The sequence below is a fragment of the Cyprinus carpio genome, chromosome A2, assembly GCF_018340385.1.
Source record: "Cyprinus carpio isolate SPL01 chromosome A2, ASM1834038v1, whole genome shotgun sequence".
In the NCBI taxonomy this organism is placed as follows: Eukaryota; Metazoa; Chordata; class Actinopteri; order Cypriniformes; family Cyprinidae; genus Cyprinus; species Cyprinus carpio.
The window spans coordinates 12,729,969-12,749,936 of NC_056573.1; the positions used below are offsets into that span (position 1 = coordinate 12,729,969).

General features: G+C 36.7%; 1 protein-coding gene across 1 annotated transcript; it reads left to right on the forward strand.

The window, feature by feature from the left end:
- The first annotated feature begins 548 nt into the window (after positions 1–548).
- slc7a14a (solute carrier family 7 member 14a) lies at positions 549–19,428 on the forward strand. Its single transcript, XM_042773680.1, has 8 exons — positions 549–958; positions 7,583–8,099; positions 9,389–9,625; positions 11,180–11,397; positions 11,522–11,668; positions 12,934–13,142; positions 14,421–15,298; positions 16,713–19,428. Exons 2-8 carry the CDS (start codon positions 7,796–7,798, stop codon positions 17,087–17,089), a joined length of 2,370 nt encoding a protein of 789 aa, XP_042629614.1. The 5' UTR covers positions 549–958; positions 7,583–7,795; the 3' UTR covers positions 17,090–19,428.
- Positions 19,429–19,968: the final 540 nt, after the last annotated feature.

Sequence of the window (19,968 nt, forward strand, 5' to 3'; positions counted from 1 at the left end):
CCATTGAATATTACTCTGGGTGTAATACTACATGACTCATGCATGAAAATTGAATGAACCTTAAAAACAATACACACAGGTAATGTGTATATATATATATATATATATATATATATATATATATATATATATATATATATATATATATATATATATATATATATATATATATATACGGTATATATTTTTTATTTATTTATTTTTTCTTGGTGATAGCAGGTCTATAATTTTAGGGGCGACCGGGCCTGCTTTTTTCATAATCGTTAGAGTGGCGCACTCAGAATCTGTTATTTTTTTATTTATTTTTTTTGTATTTGTTTCCCATTTTATTCTATGTTGCATTTTATTCTGTATGTGTTTAATATTTATTTTTTTATTTATTTTAAATAAATAGAGATTTTGCGCGATAAAATAATAATAATAAAATAAAATCATACAGGATTAAAAAAAAAAAAAAAAAAAAAAAACTTTTTTTTCCCCCAGCGAGCGTGCTTCCTGTTCCCTTTCCATCATGCTTTTGATGGCGGAATGATGACGGATCATTAATGTTGCCTGAAGCAAAAGGGGCTCGATGTTCTCACGCAATGATATCATAACGTTATTGACGTAGACGGCGATAATAAATAATGAATTTGCTCGCTTATCACGTGGAGGCAGCGACTGAATAATTTAACCCCTACGTTACTACAAGAGCGTACGTCCCTTTTTGCAGCATCAGTGAAGTATCCCTCCCTGCGACGACCTTAATCCCTGCAATGATGATTTTTTTCACCTTCAGTGCTGCGTTAAATTATGATAAATCATTGCTAATGTTATGATGAGAATTATATGATACGCAAACGGAAATGCATCCTACTTGGGATCCACCTGGCTTTGGACTACGCCACAGTATCGCGCTGCTGTAAGCCGCAGCACCCCACATCAGCATCGGCACAGCTGGACAGCGGCAGCCTGGAAGGTAAGTGTTGACCGAACACCTTATTTGGTTTAGTGACGATTAAATTGATCCGTCTTTTTAAAGCAACTCTCTTGTGATAACAACAATATGTTATCGTAGTTAACTTTATTTTAAACGGATGTTGACTCGTCATTGACTATATTTAAACCAATGCATTGATGTTAAAAAAAAAAGAAACGAAGAACGAGAAGAAAATAACCATTTTGTTTTAGGATCAGCTGGTTGTGTTTCACGGGAGGGGCGGTGTGAGATCCCTATCAAGTTGATGTCTACATTTCAATAACATGCTTTGTATGCAATAGAAAGGCGAAAGACGTATCTACATTATTAATTACGGGGGGTTTTAGATCAGCATTGGTTTCTTTTGACTACACCGCCTGTTAATATGTCTGTAGCAGAGCTCTAGGCAGTGAAACGAGGTTAATCTCCAATGACATGATGGCAGTTACTCATGGATGCGGCTTTGTTTATAAACGGGCGTGTAAAATACAGCGGCGCTGACCGTGGTGCTGAAACACACACGTCCTGATTTATACAATAGCAAGTTGTTTTTCGTATAATATTAGGCTACTACTTACAAAAATGGTTGGTAAGGAGACTTTTATGCTGCTTGATCGAAGGAGATGTTATCTTTCTCTTCTTAGGAATTAGTTGTATAGGGATTAATGTTTGCCTCCTCCTTAGAAGTGGTTTGATGATTGGCCATTTTGCTTGTGAGTGGTCTTTAAACAGTTAAATAGAATTGGAAATTATTGCCATGACTGTTGTTCCATTATATTAGGTTATTAGGTCTCTGCTGTTTTATTGAATAATCAGTCTTTATGTATTTGTTGGGCTTATTTATTCTGATTTATTGAGTTGTGCTGTGCGCTCATGTTTTTATTACACTGCACCCCACTGCATTTTTTATGTACTGTATTATACTGAATCATAGACATTTTATTCTTCTGCACAAGGCAGAAGAGAATGTTAATGTTAGCATCTACAAGTAGGCCTACTAATATAATGCACTTCAACCAGCATAAAATGTAACATTAAATACAGTAATGTACATAACTGATAACAGAAATAATAAGAATAATTTCTTATTTCAGTAAAAGATAATCTAATGTTATACATCATTCAGGAACTTTCTTTCTTTTAATTACACAACATGTAACTTGCCTATTGTATAAGTATAATAAGGTATTCCGAAAGTTACAGTACTTCCAAAAACAATCATTTGTACTGTGTTTTACAGCAAAATTACATGAATTGTCCTTTTTAATTATTTTTTTAATTGTTTTAATGTAATTTCTATTTCTTTCTAATTTTTTAATGACAATAAAGATTCTTAAAATAATAATAATAATAATAATTAACCAAGAGCTATTTATTGTTGCATTTTTGAATGCAATTTTTCTGCATTGGCTCCTGAAAAGCTGCATACTTGTTATTTGCTTTTTCAACTCTGATTCATGGGTATGACTTGCTTTTTTCCTCAATGAGCCACACTAGTGCATAGTCCCATTAAGCTCCCGCCACTATTGTGATGTCACTCGTATTGTTTGTGCACATGCTGTAGTACAATTAAAGGCTTTCTGTCAATTAGGACCACCTGCAGCACTGCATGGCTAATGATAGTGAGCATGAGACATAATGCAGTGAACAGCTGATGAGACACTACAAATAAATAAAAACCCACAATTTCATTATGAAGGCCAAAATGGAATCTTTAAAGTAGAGTATTTGTAGTATAAAGTGCCTGGCAACAATTAAGGATTGATTTTATTATTGTAGACATCACCCATTGCCTTATAGCAGTATTTGTTGTCAATAAATAACCTCTGACTGATTACAGGAATAGTTCACCCAAAAATGAGCTATAAATGAACTCAAAATGAGTTTGTTTGTTTCTTCATCAGAACAGATTAGAAGAAATTTAGCATTACATCCCTTGCTTACCAATGGATCCTCTGCAGTGAATGGGTGCCATCAGAATGAGTGTCTTATGAAGTGAAATGCTGCATGTTTGTAAGAAATAACTCTATTATTAAGGTGTTTTTAATTTTAAACTGTTGCTTCCGGCTAAAATACAAGCCCTCTGTTACTTTCTTCAGTGAAAACGTTGTCTGAATTAAAAGAGAATATGCACAGATCAAGCACCCTTTACAATAAAAAAATAGCTCAAAACAAATATGTTGGTGGATTTTGGTGTCAGAGGAAAACAGTGGATTTTTCACTGGAGGAAGAATTATTATGGATTATGGATTCACATTTTGGCCAGAAGCGACGGTTTAAAGTTAAAACATCTTAATGATGGATCTGTTCCAATGAAGAAACAGACTCATCCACATCTTGGATGGCCTGAGGGTGAGTACTTTTTCAGCAAATACTGTATTCATTTTTGGGTGAACTATTCCTTTAATTCCGTATTGTTGCTCTGTTAAACAGTTAGCAACATCATGCAGCAAAAACAGTAGTTTTAGAATGCTGTAGTCAAATATTTGGTTGAGTTTGACTCTGACTGTGCCCTGATACTTAGAGATGTGAGTTGTACCGAGGGAGAGGGGGAGCAATAAATCTGATGGCCTGAAATGGTGTTAGTGTTCGTGCCAGGAGATTCACTCTGCTCAGCAGCCAGTTTATGTAACAGTACAGCGGCCTGGAGGAGGAGGGGAGAGTAGAGAAGAGAAGGCAAGAAGAAGGAAGGAGTTGCACTATACTGCCCCGAGGAAAGATCTGACTGTGTGGGTGAAGACAAGTATGAGCAAAGTTTGAAGTTTCTGTATTTAAACAGGTCTTCTGTTGGCACACTGTTTTTTTTTTTTGTTTTGTTTGTTTGTTTTTTTAGGTGAGGTGAGAGATGCTGCTTTAAGGATCTTCAACATATTTGCATTATATGTGTATTCATACCAAAATGAAAGGAATTCAAGAAGGAATTCATTACTTTACATAAGTGGGTTAGTTTCTTACTGTGTTGTATAGAACAGTATTCCTTTTTTCAGTTTGGGGTCGTTAAGATTTTTTTTTTTTAAATGCACATTAATACTTTTATTCAAGGATGCATTAAATTCATCAAAAGTTACAAAAACATTAAGAATGTTACAAATGTTCAAATAAATGCTGTTCAAGATTCTATTAATCAAAGAATCCTAAAAAAAAATTATTACATTTCAACAAAACATATTATGCAACACAACAACTATTTTCAAAATTGATAATAATAAGAAATGTTTCTTGAGCACCAAATGAACATATTAGAATGATTTCTAAAAGAACATGTAACACTGAAGGGTTTTTAACTGTGATAATATTTTACAATATTACAATATTGTTTTTACTGTATTTTTGCTCAAATGCAGCCTTGGTGAGCATGAGACTTCTTTCCAAAAAAATAAATTAATAATAAAAATAAATAAATAATAATAATAATAAAAAAAAAAAATCTTACTAACACCAAACTTTTGAATTTATATTATTATTTATATCTCAAATATTATGCTGATCCCCATTCTAAACTTCAAACAAAGCTGCAGTAAATGATTTTAAGTTAGGCTTTCAGAAGTGTTTGATTTATATAATATTCAAACATATATACATTATGCTTTTTTCATTTACATTTAAGTTACGTCTGTAATTCCGAACAAGGACTGGTATCCTAATCCTGGTATATTAAAACAATAAATAAGCTGTGTCTGGAGGACAGCCTGTTGAACAGTTTCTCCGTCTTTCCTTCTGCCAAGGTGTACAGTATATTGGCAGGGCTGTGCAATTAAAAAATACATGCAGTCTGAATCCCTCTACATAATTTGAGCAGTGCAGTGCTGCCCACCATTTCTACATACCATCTGCTGCAGCCGTAGCTCTGCTGTGTTTCGCTATATCTTGTAAACTGTACAATAGTGGGGTGGAACCCGCAGTGTCACACAAGGTGAAATGATGCCGGTGAGAATACTTTAATTGACTTGTAAATTCACCCTGTTATTAGCAAGAGTGATTAAAGTGCAGAATTATGTAGTGTAAATAGAAGGGGAGTAGTTGGGGTGGCAGGTTCTCATCTGGAACTGTGGGTTAAAATCTCACTGTCCCTATCAAAAAGTTATGTAAAATAATTGGAGGAAAGAAAGCTTGTCAGGACTTTATGAAATTAAGTTTAAACAAGTTTTAAAGTATGAAGGTTATATTTGAGTTATGTTGATTGAATTGAAAGTTTCATAGAAAGTCAATATCTAAACGATAAATAGACCAGAATTTGAGCATTAGCGTTGAAAGCAGAATAAAAATAGCGTTAGAGCTAAATAAAAATGTCCTGATTTTTTTTTATCAGGATGCGAATAGACCAGGCCCCATAGGTTTTTTTTATTTTTTATTTTTTATTTAAATAATATCAGATGAATCAACATCAATTGGAAACCAAAGAAAAAGGAAACATTTATTATATGTTAGGTTGTACAACTGGATCAGTGAAGACAAACATTTCTATGGTGTTTTTATTTATTCCTAAGATGAACAATATCAGGTTTGTGTTGAATACTGCCGTTCAGACAAACACTGGCAACATTTCAGTCAATCAGACCTCCTTGACAAAAGCTGTAGAAACGCCCACTCACTTTTCCCACACAATGATCTCACAATGGAAATCAATTCTTCTCACATTGTCTGCAGATGGCCAGACCCTTTCCATCATCTCCTCCCTTAGCAATCACATTGCAATTACCCTGTTATCATGATTCCTAAATGATAGCCATGACTGATTTAGGCAAACTTGACATCCACCTGGGGCTCCACCTGTTTGGTTTGTTGTTTAGAGTTTATCTTTATACGGCACACTGCTGTGAAATGGCATATCGTCTATAAATAACATTTACTTTTACATTTGCAGACCAACAGGGAGGACGTCACCTTAGTTTATTCTTTTTCTAGAAACCACAATACAAACAATCATACGTTTAGATAATTTATAAGCTATAGAGCAGACAGTCCCGGTCCATGTGGCCTGTTGTGGGGTTGTAAACCTTTAGACAAATCATTATCTTGGTCAGCAGCCATGTGCTTTAGTCACTGTGATGGACAGACTTCATTGCGATCTGTTACTGTCATTCTGCAGACAGATAGACATGGGATGAAGGAGAGAGAGTATCATTACAGCTGGGAGAAGCCATCTAAATCCTTCAAAGTGACAGGATTGATGAGTTAAAAGGGAAGGAACTGGGCTAGTGGTGAAAGATAAGAGGAAAGGTCTATAAAATGAGGTGTAAAAAATGAGTTGGTAGAATGAAAGAGGTTTGAGAGAGAAAAGATCAGAGGAGAAAGAATGTTATATAGTAAATGAAACCAATGAGAGCAGGAATGAACAGGCTGGGGTTTGTTCTTTGTCTGTTCCTATTTGGCTGCACACCAGGCCCCATCAGCACATTTTATTGATGTTCACCATGGGCCTTGATGTTATCTTCAGCTCTTTCCTATCAAGAGGTCCTCAAGATATCAAATCCACAAACCTTTATAAAAAGCCATTGCTTTAAGTACCACCTACTGAAGCTTATTTTTCATATGTATTTAATCATCTTTCTGAACTGGTTTGTCAGATGGACTGGAAAGGAATGACTAATGAAACATCACTGCAGCAAGGCACTCACGAAATGCATTTATAAAGAAGCTCTCTTGTTTGAATGATGAACATAGATGCTATAAACAGTTTGGTTGTGTAAAACCTGACACTAATATGTTAATTTTCTGTTCTGTTTAAAATCTAAAAGTTGTCTTGAATTGAATGAGACATATTGTTAACACATAGATGATTTGTTTGATGATTTCTTTCTCTGACGAAAGTCTCATTTTGCCAGCAGATACATCCATGACTGAGTTCTTATTTGTTTTATTTATTTATTTATTTATTTTGTGACCCACACTGGCAGCAAAATATTGTTTATTACATGTTTTACATTGTACAAAGCATCCATTCATCTATTAGTCTAAGCTATTGGGCTTTTCTTTAACAAGGATCAGTGATGGATAAAAAGGGCTTCTTGCTTCTTGCATTAGTATTTAATCAGGCGGGTAAATGTAAATCTGGTGAACATTTCCTTTAGGCTAGCATGAAGAGGCTTTTACTAAAACACAAATGTTTTAGTAGGCAACAACCTTTGATTTGCCTCAGAAAGTGAATTGAACAATAGCAAATGCATCTTTTTTGGGGGCGAATTCACAGAATGATAACGAATGGTTTCACTGGAAACAAAAAGTAACAGAATATATAAAAATGAATTAGTCAGGTGGAAAATACATAATTTTGTAAATATTCGTAATATATGACTTGTGCATATAAGAAATGTAAAATGTAGCACTATTTCACTGCTACTGTGAAAAGGATTATATTAATATTTATCTGTTTTATTCTAAAATTATAGTAATGTTATTAGATATATTATATATTAATACAAAAAACATTAATTAAAAAAAGTATATTAAAACAAAATCAAACTGACCCCATAACATATACTGTGTGTGTGTATATATATATATATATATATATATGTGTGTGTGTGTGTGTGTGTGTGTGTGTGTGTGTGTGTGTGTGTGTGTGTGTGTATGCATGACTGCCAAGAATAATGACTGATCACACTGCTGTCATTTTGTTGACAGCATTGCTTCACCTTCACCCTCACTGGTCATGTGGAAATATCTGGTAATGATGCTCCTCTGAAGGACAGTGAACATCTCAGCTGCTTTCTTTGTGAGCCCCCTATACTACAAGACCAAAAACCCAAAGCTTCTTCGGTCCCTCCATCCCTCCATCCTCCTCAGAGTATCAGCCCCATTTCTTGCAGGCATTTGATCCATAACCAGAGCTCCAAGATGAGCGGGCTCTTCGCTAAACTGGACCCGCGGCGGATTCAGTGGGGGGCCACCTGGTTTGCCTTCCAATCCCGTGTCCTGCGCACGAAGCCGGTGGAGTCTATGCTGGAGAGCACGGGAAGCACTGGGGCTCACGGCACTAAACTCGCCCGTGTTCTCTCCACCGTGGACCTCGTGTCTCTGGGAGTGGGAAGCTGTGTCGGCACTGGCATGTATGTGGTGTCTGGACTGGTGGCTAAGGAAATGGCAGGTCCTGGGGTCATTGTGTCTTTCATCATCGCTGCTGTGGCCTCCATCCTGTCAGGTGAGTGCAGCCCCCACTTCCTGTTCCAGTCAGTCAGACACAAAAGAGAAAAACACAGAGAAAAGAGGTCTGTCATCTTCTTGTAAACCTGCCCTTAGTGAAGCACACTCTAGGTAGTGTTATTGTACTGTGGATAGCATCGTCTTTTATTCACTGATCCTGAGTCAGGCTTTAGCTGAGTGAACACATGTATAACTTTATGCCTCCTGACGTGTAGTGATGACGCACGCTGAACTGGCTCATTAGGTTCACAGGTTGAAGCTGTGCACAACATGCTGCACCCAAAATAGTGTTGGAGAGAAAATCCATTTAGTTTTCCCTGTGGATACCAACATAAAGAACCCAAAAATGACAGGGAGGGAAAAATGAAAGGGATATTTTTTCCTGAATGCAGCTGACGTTTCCACTCATGGAAACAGAAGCAAAGTTTAGATAGCATTTGTCTTTATCATTCCATGTACCCATTAGATATACAGTGTCCTCCACTAATATTCGCATCCTTGGTAAATATTTGCAAAACAGGCCATGGAAAAAGTTTTTGCTTTTTATGTTCTTTCTTTCAAAATGTTCACAAAAATCTAACCTTCAATTAAAATAAAATAATTCCAAGAAAATTTTTGGATAGTATATAACTTAAAATCAATATGAAATTGACATGAACCCTGTATACTTTCCTAATACATGTTCCTGGTTTCATTGTGATTGATTAATCTGTTCCAAAGGGGGGAAAAACACTTTGTTTTCATAATCTTTGATTGAAATGTAATTAGAATTTAATAACTTGTCTTTTTCTGATGATGTTCATTAGAAAATGTTAACCAATAGCCAAATTCCAAAAGCTATCACGGCATTTTAATTGAAATTTAATTCAATCTGATTCCATTCTGGTATGCAGTCAATTCTCAATGAATAAATTCAAGTGCCATCATATATTTGATCATGTATTGCATCAACTTGAAGGGATATGTACTGCTTTATAGCACTGATGTCAGAGAGTATATATTGGAGTGAATGTAGAAACAGATAATCCTTATCTTTTCCACTGTAGTGGAGTTTAGAGGGATTCAGCCTTTAATTTGGGATTTTGTTGATTTTATGTGGGATTTTGGTATTGTATGAGTTTGACATTTGAGAATTGATCTGACACTCCAGCAAAAAAATAAAAAAAATATTACAAAAAAATTCAATGATTCCATCTCAGCAACCGGTTAGACACTTGCATGCTATTATTGATAACCTCCAGGATTACAGGTGTTATAGTAATCATTGCTCTCCACATCTCTCCACAGGGGTGTGCTATGCTGAATTTGGTGTGCGAGTGCCTAAAACCACAGGATCAGCCTATACTTACAGCTATGTGACAGTGGGAGAATTTGTGGCTTTTTTTATTGGCTGGAATCTGATTTTGGAGTATCTGATTGGTACAGCAGCAGGAGCCAGTGCACTCAGCAGCATGTTCGACTCCCTGGCCAATCACAGCATCAGCGGCTTCATGATCAACCACATAGGAACACTCAACGGCTTGGGTGAGTTGCATTAACATTATTATAAATTTGTGTTTAGAACATAATCATCTAAGTCTGAGACCCGGACTAATCTTAAAGAAATAGTTCACACAAAAATGAAAGGTAGTGGCAAATTTAATCACCCTCCTGCCGTCCAAGATGTAGATGAGTTTGTTTCTTTATCGTAATGGATTTGGAGAAATTTTGGATTACATCACTTGCTCACAGATGGATCCTCTGCAGTGAATGGGTGCCATCAGAATGAGAGTCCAAACAGTCCACAATAATGCACACAACACGACCATATGTTATTATGCATAGATGACTTGCATTTTAGCCAGGAAGCTATGGTTTGAAGTTAAAAAGCATCTGGATTTCTTTATTATAAATACACAGCTTTTCACTTTACAAAACATTAATTGATGGACTGGAGTTGTGTGGATTACTTGTGGATTATTGTGGTGTTTTTATCAGCTGTTCTTATTCTGACGGCACCCACCCATTCACTGCAGAGGATCCATTGGTGAGCAGCTAAAAAAAATTGAAATCTCTCTAATAAATATTTTTGTTTCAATGAACAACAAACTCATCTACATCTTAGATGGTCTGAAGGTTAGTACGTTTTCAGCAAATGTTCAGTTTTAGATGAACTACCCTTTTAATACTGCAAAAAGAAAACTTCTTTTATTTCACAAGAATATACTTTACAGCCTGTTATTGTTAAATCCATCCTATTTTCCAATTGAGTTAAATGATTGATTTTATGTCACTGAATGTTGCAGTTTTCAAAGAAAGAATTTGAAAATGGCACACTAATAATCTTGAAACATACACACACAGCACAAGTTACAGTAGGCATAATTTATCAATAGACTGGAGTTAATGGTGCTGCAGAAAAGAAAAGGCACCTCTAACAATAGTCTGGTGACAATGCAATGTGAGAAAAGCTTGTTAAAAAAAACTGAGCAACCTTTCTCACAGCTTTGTTGCACAGTGAAACAGCTGCTCCACTTACATTTCTGAAGGTTGTGTATTTGCTATTAAAATTAAGACAGAAATATTTTTTAAAGCAGATTTGATCTGAAGCAAATTCTAGATCTTGACATATTCTTGTTTTACTAAATGTTCATGTGAAAAATGCTTCCATGTTTCTTGAATGCAGATTATGCAATTACTTGGTTATACAGTCATCAAATGTTTTGCACATGAATAAATGAATAGTACTGTTTAAAAAATATTTTACAGATAATTTTTAATATGGTTTAATTGTCTGGTTTCATTACAGTAATAAAAATGAATTATTTATTATTGTTTTAGAATATCAAACACTTCTGTCTGACGTCAACGTATATCTGCCTTTAAAAATCCTTGAGCTTCAACAACTTTGTAGAGTTCTCAAAAAGACTGCTGTAGATCCTCAGACTACAGATGGAGGAATGAAATGTTGATATTGGGCATTCTAAAAGGGACAATATTTACTTCCTGCATAGTATGTTTGGTTTGCAGACAGATAGATTTTATTTATGTATATTTTTTTTTGTTTGTATCTATCTATCCCCTTCATATACCTCTCAGGTAAAGGGGAGCAGGCGTATCCGGACATCCTGGCCCTGGTCATAGTCATCCTGGTCACAGTGATCGTTGCTCTGGGCGTGAAGAATTCCGTCGGGTTCAACAACGTGCTGAATGTCATCAATCTAGTGGTGTGGGTATTCATAATGATTGCAGGCCTTTTCTTCGTCAGTGGCAGCAACTGGGATGAGGGACGATTCCTGCCCTATGGCTGGTCAGGGGTAAAGTACATTTCAAATTAATTATTGAAGTTCAATCCATTAATGCAGTTAGTGCCTCTCAGCATAAACACTGAGGAGGAAATTGCATTGTCTTGTAACTATAATAAACTGCTCTGCCCAACAGGTCATGCAGGGTGCAGCCACTTGCTTCTATGCTTTTATTGGGTTTGATATTATAGCCACCACCGGAGAGGAAGCCAAGAGTCCCAACACATCCATCCCCTATGCCATCACTGCCTCTCTGGTCACCTGTCTCACTGCCTATGTCTCTGTGAGTATATGCCATTAGCCATCACTAATCTTGGGTTGTTTTCTCCATATATTTTTTCATTTAAACCTGAAAATTGTACGTCACTATCTTTTGGTGTTTTGCTTTTCGGTTATAACTATTGATGATACAAGTGACTAGAGTCAGGTGATAAAGTTTAGATTATTTCATTCACAGTCTGTTGATACTTCAACTGCTCCGTATAAGAATATAAATAATGCATGCCCAGTTTTTATTTAAAAAGATCATCTACATACTGTGGCATAACTTTTCTTTGTTCCTATTTTTGTGTTCACGGACAGTCATTGATTATTCTCTTCATGTAGCATGTCTGAATTTATTAAAGCTCTCCGGCTTTATCAGTGTGCAATGCTTTAGTCTTTAGGAGGTTGTCATAGTAACGCAACGGGTGTTCATTCACCAGCAGACCTCTTGTCTGCGTCTTAAAACAATATATTATATATATATAATTTCTATTTTTTTCTGTTTTCTTCTAATTGATCTTTTTATTCTTTTATCTCGCTCCAATTTTTCTCACGTCTGTTTTAGTTTCAGATGGAATGAAATTGCCTTTACTAAAATGGCTCTTCATTTTCACACCTACAGGACTGTCTGATGAGGAGCAAACTTGTTAATTAGTGGCGTTCACCACTCCAGATCTCATTTTGTTGTCGTAGAGGCTAATTTTAGCCAGGCATTTAATTTCCCTGTCTGTGTGTGTGTGTATGTTTGTGTGCATATGTGCGTGTTTGTGTTACAGATAAAGATACCATTTTCTGAGATTTATTATATGGGTCATATCACGTGCAATCAAAGTGTCCTTGATCTTTTGATATACGGTAAAAGTGTCCATTGTACAGTACTATGAAAACAGATGGTAACTTTCAGAACTCAGTGCTTCCTACCCAGCAAAAAAAAAAAAGTGATATTTGAACATACAAAAACATCAGTGTGATGCCTGTTTGGTGTTCAGAAACTTCAAAATAATTTTTTGTAGTGCTACCGGAAAACACCAGAAAAGAAAAAAAATGAAAGAAAAGAAACATTGTACTGTTTCAGTCTACTTTGCATTTTTTTCCAAAGATTCTCAACATTAGAAAGTAATTGTTATTTTAACAATGTTCCTGATCACTTCCGTCTGATCCTAACATTCATGATGGGGGCATTTCTTAAAGTCACAGCAGCACAAAAAAAAAAAAAAAAAAAAAAGTAAGGTCAGTTTGTAAGGTCAATGAAACACACTCTCTGCCTCTCTGTCTCTCTCGCAGGTGAGTGTGATCCTCACCCTGATGGTCCCCTACACTGAAATTGACATAGATGCTCCGCTGATGGAGATGTTCTCTCTACATGGCTTCCAAACTGCCAAATACATAGTGGCCATCGGCTCCATTGCAGGACTGACAGTTAGTTTGTTGGGCTCTCTCTTCCCATTGCCGAGAGTCATCTATGCCATGGCCGGAGATGGTTTGCTCTTCAGGTAAAATAAATTGAAATCACAGGGTTAAGTAATGATCCATGATGCTCTATAATGTGTCTGTTTCCATTAAATGTTGCAAAAATGCCATTTAAATATCATTCTCTGCTGGAGAAGTAAGCTTCTGCCATCATGCAGTCTCAAAAGAAATGCTACTTAGAGCCTTGACATTTTAAATCAAAGCCAGTATGGGTATGTGGTATAAGACTTCTTTGATAAAATTAATGTTCGGATGATTCACCCTGTTTACACATGGTGTTAAAATCAGTACACTCGTCGTTGGTTATCAAAAGGGGTCAGACAAGATGCATTGTTGTGCATTCGGTAGTAGTAGCTCTCAAAATAGCTCAAATGCATCTTATATGACCATTTGTGATCAGATTCAAAGGTGAGGGTCTTTAGAAATGTTTAAAATTTATATAAAAAAAAGACTAATAATAATTCTAAATGAAATATAACATTTCAAGCGAAAAAAAATAATAATAATAATGTTGTTTTAGTGGAGTACCTGTAATGAATTTCAGCTGTGCTTAACATAATCTATCACTACATGCACTATACTAAGTTTGGGGTCAATAAGTCTTTTTAATGATTTTGAAAGTTTCTTATGTTTACCTAGGCTACATGATTTTGATCAGAAACATTATGATTTCAAATAACTTTTTTCTCTTTCAATAAAAAAAAAAAAAAATTAATGTAATTAATTCCTGTGATGGCAAAGTTTAATTTTCAGCAGCCATTGCTCCAGTGTCACATGATCCTTCAGAAATAATTCGAATTATGCTGATTTGGTGCTCAATAAACATTTCTTATTATAGTATTTTTGGGAAACTGTGATACTTTTTTTTCAGGATTCACTGATGAATAGGAATAGTGAAATAGTAGGTGAAATAGTAAACTATTGTAACATTATAAATATATTTTCAAGTATTGATGTGTATATATATATATATATATATATATATATATATATATATATATATATATATATAAACATAATCTATCACTAAATATACATTGCTGACCCCAAACTTTTCGGACAGTTATTTTGAAGCCACACACCTCTGACAATATAACCTTTTTCTTTAGTACAGTTGTTGATTAACAGTTGAGCAGTCAATACATTCAAGTGTCCATTACAGATCAGCGCTCACACTTCAAATTTAATGTGGTCATATACATTTCTGACTACATCTAAATTGGCTATGAACTCCAAGTGTAGCAATGCCTTCTTGTGATTGGAGGATTGAAGGTGTCATGTGCACAATCTGTATGTTTTAGGTTCCTGGCCCATGTGAACACATACACAGAGACTCCTGCAGTGGCCTGTGTGGTGTCGGGCTTCCTCTCTGCTCTCTTGGCTTTGCTCGTCAGTCTGAGGGATCTGATTGAGATGATGTCCATCGGCACTCTGCTAGCCTACACGCTAGTGTCAGTGTGTGTGCTGCTGCTACGTTACCAGCCCGAGGGAGATATTCACGGATTCGTCAACTTCCTCTCCGAGCAGAACGCAAAGCGTAAGGAGGGAGTTCTGGCCGAGTGTGAGAAGGAAGCCTGTTCGCCAAACAGTGAGGGCGATGATTTTGGAGGAGCTCCTACAAACGCCTGTGGAGCCAAGAACTTGCCATCTTTAGGAGACAATGAGATGCTGATCGGTAAACCCGACAAGTCCACCTACACTGCCAGTCACCCCAACTACGGCACAGTGGACATGTCCTCAGGCATCGAGTCAGATGAGACAGATAGCGTGTATCTGCTGAAGTTGAAGAAGCTGCTGGGGCCTCGCTATTACACCATGCGTATTCGGCTTGGCCTGCCGGGCAAGATGGACCGACCCACCATGGCCACTGGCCGCACCGTCACCCGCTGCGTCATTTTGCTCTTCATCCTCATCTTCTGCTTCTGCTCTCTCATCATCTTCGGCTCGGGTCAGATCGCTGATGGCCAGTGGTGGGCGGTGCTGCTGCTGGTGCTGCTGCTTCTGGTCATCATGCTCTTGATCTTCATCATCATTCAGCAGCCGGAGAACCCCAAGCGCCTGCCCTACATGGCTCCCTGCGTTCCCTTCGTCCCGGCCTCCGCCATGCTGGTAAATGTTTACCTCATGCTCAAGCTCTCCACCATCACATGGATCCGTTTTGGTGTATGGTGCTTTGTGGGTGAGTTTCAGTATTATTTTAAATGGACAGGTTTATACAGGCAGCCATTTATTTACATGGGTCATTCCTGAGATGTAGTTTCACGTATACACTACTGTTTCAAGGTTTGGGCTCAGTAAGACCCCAAAGATTGTATGAGCCTTGATGAGCATAAGTGACTTCATTCAAAAACATAAAATCTCACTAACGTGACAGTTTTGAATGATAGTGTAGTTTTATATGTGTCGGGAAATACTGACCATAAGTAAAAAACTTTAAATCTCAAAAACTTTAAATGAGCAAGAACTGAATTTTATATAAATTAGTATGAAATATTCCAGGAGTTTCTTAATTCTGAAATTAACAGACATTTATTAAAACAAAAATTATGTATAGTTTTAATTTGCAATAAAAATATTGTTTCTTATGTTCTTAATATAATGTTCCTTAATGTTTCTTCCATGCTTTGTAATATCCCTAAAAACAGTTCCTTTTATGACATCATCCTACATAAAGTGACATCATATTTAAATAAACATCCATAATGATCACCAATGGAATTCTGTGATTTATTTACTTAGTTAATTAGTTGGTTGGTTGGTGAAATGTTTCAAAAAAATGATAAATGATCATTTTTATTATTTTTAAAGATGGTTGCAAAATTCAGAATTAACTTCATATTGATACTGTCATCTAAACCTCACTGAGCAATTGCTAGTATTAGCTCATTATTTCCATTCTGTTAATTTTATTTATTTATTTAATTATTTATTTATTTATTTATTTATTTATTTTTGCCATTTTGTAAATAATCAAGTTGTATTTAAAGGGATAGTTCACCCAAAAATGAAAATTCTGTCATCATTTACTCCCCCTCATGTCGTTCCAAACCTGTATGAGCTGCTTTCTTATGTTGAACATAAAAGGTGATATTTTGAAGATTGCTGGTAATCAAACAGTTAATAGGTTTCTACTGACTTCCATATAGTATTACTTTTCCTACAGTGGAAGTCAATGGGTACCAACAACTGTTTTATTTTTTTAAATTTCTTCAAAATATCTTCTTTTGTGTTCAACATAAGAAAGAAACTCATACAGGTTTGGAACGACATGAGGGTGAGTAAATGATGACAGAATTTTCATTTTTGGGTGAACTATTTCTTTAATATATGTTCTTGGTGAATAGTTTTCATAGAAATACTTTCTTTAAATTACTACATAATTTCATTAATTTTACAGTAAAAAATTATGAAAGTTCAAACTCCGGCAAAACAGGAATGACCCACGTCCCTCTCTCTTACATGAGCAGACTAATACCTCCACTATTACTCATTTGCTATGTTTGACTGAGAGAAAACACTCATCAGTAACATTTGTGCAGTAGCTTATGCATGTGTGTATTATTTGTGTTGTCTCTGTGTGTTCGTTTCTGCAGGTGTTTTGATCTACTTCGGCTACGGCATGTGGAACAGCACCCTGGAGATCACGGCACGTGAGGAGGAGGCCCATGCTAGCACATACCAGCGCTACGACATTGGCGTGGATGACAACTTTGCAGTAGATGATGATCTGCACCCTTCTGGAGACGGAGGGCCGGACCAAACCTGGGACTCCCATGAGGGCAAAGGTGGGCACCAGAAACAGCAACATCAGGAGCAGAGCAAGCCTCAGCCTGACGGCCTGGACAGGGTGGACAACCACAGGACCTCCTCTGCCTCCTCACACAGCAGGGCCAAAAGCAAAGCTGGCAAACCCAGTCCGGGCTTTGAGGCACTGGTAGTCGACGACGATTTGGACGATCCTTTGGAATGAGAATGTAATCTGAATGTACAAATCTGCCAACAACTGCAGAACCCTTGGGCTAGGTTGTTATGTCTCTGAGTTTTTATTTGATTCCTGTTCCTTTATTTGCAGCCCTTTTTCACTACTGATAGGATAATGAGAACACATAGGATGGGATTTAACTTTTAGAAGGCTTTTGATCTTTTTTTATTTTTTTGACCACACAGATCCTAAAGAGCCCAAATATTCCTTCTTTTTAAAATCAATTTTAACAGTTTGATCCCTAATTCTCAATGTAATCGTGTTACCAAACTCTTCAGCACTTAAATATGTGTAATCTATTATTTCACTATCCGGTGAGTAGTTTATTTCTGCCCTGTTAGTTATCACGTTCCCACAGTCTTTCCCAATAGGAGCGTCTTTCATCTGTCAGGAGGATGCCTATTCACAGGTCACTTCCTGTAGTCTATTAGCCCCAACGTTGTGTTGGGTCGAAATAAAACAAGAAAACATTGCCATGTGAAGCCCTTAAAACACTTAAAGTGATTTGCACACTTTTGCAATTCAGTAAGCAGCTGTTTTTCTTAATCAGTTTGAATATTGCATACAAAAAGTTTCGTTTTGAGAGGCAAAATAGATGATAGCCATAAAATGTGACTGGGAATGACCCCACTGAATCAAAGGCCTCGTTCTCTTCTGCTCTAACATCTAGCCCAAGTGAGGTTTCGATTGTAGGTTGTCACAAATAGTAATTGGACTTTGCTTGCAATAGTGCCTTCATCTGTCAGTGTGTGCTTTAAATATGACCATCAAGATGTCCATGCTTGTTTGTTTGTCATTTCTGTTGATGCCGACATATCCATGGGGTTTGTTTTCCTTGTGAAGGTGCCTGTCAGCCGTCACGTGTCACCACCGACCATCCATTCATCCTAAGTACCAGTGACTCCGCTTCATCCTTGCAAGCAGGCAGCTCTGTGTCAATACTGACAGTGTGACCACAGTACGATTTGTGTCTCTCAGCTGGTCAGTGTGTCCGTTGAAAAAAAAAAAAAAAGATGAGTTTTAGGAAAAGAGAGGGAGTGAAATTTGCATGTGGTGTGGAGTGTTTTTTTTTTTTTTTATCGGGCTGTGCTCTTCCCTTATAATTCACGTGGTGTTCAAATGATCTGTCCAGTCTAACTCTATCTGTGCTATAGCTCTGGCAGCCGAAAAAGGCAAAACAAAAAACAAAGCAACCAATCCAGGCCTCAAATCCATACATTTGGAAGGCCTCATGTTTAAAATGCACTAAGCATATCATGCCATTTTACTTTAAATGTGTCTCCCCAAATTTGTGTTTGTGACAAATAGGTTGAAATGTTAAAAAACAAAAGATTGAGTTGCCATAAATGATTTGCTGGCTGTGTCATTTGAGTCCCATAAGCTCTCACAGCGCATAGAGCTTCATTTTGGGGCCTGGGTTGGTTTTGTTCCTTGCATCTGGTCTATGATGTGATTCTTTGTCGCTGTGGCATTTTGCTGAATGTATAGCATGTTCAGAACAAACGGGCCCAGAGTAAAACTGTGAGTATCTGCATGTGTGGTGACCGATGAAAGACTTGATGTAAATCTCAAATGTAGCATTCTGAGAGACAAGGGTAGCAGCCTGCCGACTGTACACCCCCCGAACCCTCCTTTTCCCGAGTGGCCTCTGTTTACAAAGCAAGCCAAAGTCTGCAACCTTTGTTTACTACAGTATACTCGACAAAAGACACCATTTTACTTCTGTAGAGTAGAACAATATATAACAGTGTGGAGATGTGAGATATCGAAGAGAAGTATTTTTTTACAGGCATTTCATACCTTCAGGTTCTCTATTAGGGTAGCCTAGTCACCGCCGGTGGTGTTTTGTGGGTACAGAAGAACTTCTAAAGAACAGTGGTGAAAGCATATATTTTTAATGACCTCTTTCTAAAAACATAACTGGAGATGTTTGGGTTTTGATTTAAATACGTTAGCACATAAGAATAGTCTCAAAGAGGGCAAGGTTTTAAAGGGATAGTTCACCCCAAAAATAAATATTCTGTTACCATATACTCAACCTCATATCACTTCCAATCTGTACACAACAGATTTTTTATTATTAATTTTTTTTGGTCCATACAATGGAATTCAGTGGGGTCCATTGATGATGTTTTGGACCCCATTGACTTTCATTGTATGGACAAAAACAGTTCTTTTGTGTTCAGCAGAAGTCACACAGGTTTTGAGCAACATGAGGGTGAGTAAATAATGACAATTTTCTTTTGTGGGTGAATTATTAAGTAAGATTAAAATCTACGTACAGAAATATTTTATTAAAAATCTGTCTGTAAAAAAAAAAAAAAAAATCTTCAAATGTTTCCACTATTGCTTTTAAAGTCAGCTACTATTTGTTATTTGTCTCTGAGAAAAGGTACAGTGTATGTACTTTGTGAACTATCTTTACTGCTATCATAGTTTGTTCGGTATTTGTCTAGGAAATGTGGAGATTGGCTTCCCTTGCAAATCTGATCTTTGTTTCTGCTGTATATTTTGGTATGAAGTGGATGTATTCTGGTTTCAATGATTTTTTTTTTAAAGAATCTATTTATTGTTTCTTCTACTTGTGGTTTTGCTCTCCCGTTGCACTGTGTAATGAGATGTTAATATTGCTTCCATGCAACAATGAAAGTCATTTATTGCAGATCAGATCAGCTTGACTCTTAGTTTTCCTTTCGCTTTAAGGCAGTCTCACACAACCCGAAATCAGAGGTAATAAATATCCTCACATGGGTGGCTTGTGTAAGCGGTGCAGGCCTGCTCTGTTTCCTGTGGGGTGGAGTGCTGAGCCTAGAATAACAGCGATCCGAGGGTCGTACCTGAGCACAAAACAAACATGGTCATACTGG

Excerpts from the sequence above, each read along its gene's own strand:
- slc7a14a (XM_042773680.1), top strand. The coding sequence starts at position 7,796 with ATGAGCGGGCTCTTCGCTAAACTGGACCCGCGGCGGATTCAGTGGGGG. Across the intron at positions 8,100-9,388 it reads TGTGGCCTCCATCCTGTCAG|GGGTGTGCTATGCTGAATTT; the intron begins GTGAGTGCAGCC and ends ATCTCTCCACAG. Across the intron at positions 11,398-11,521 it reads TGCCCTATGGCTGGTCAGGG|GTCATGCAGGGTGCAGCCAC; the intron begins GTAAAGTACATT and ends TCTGCCCAACAG.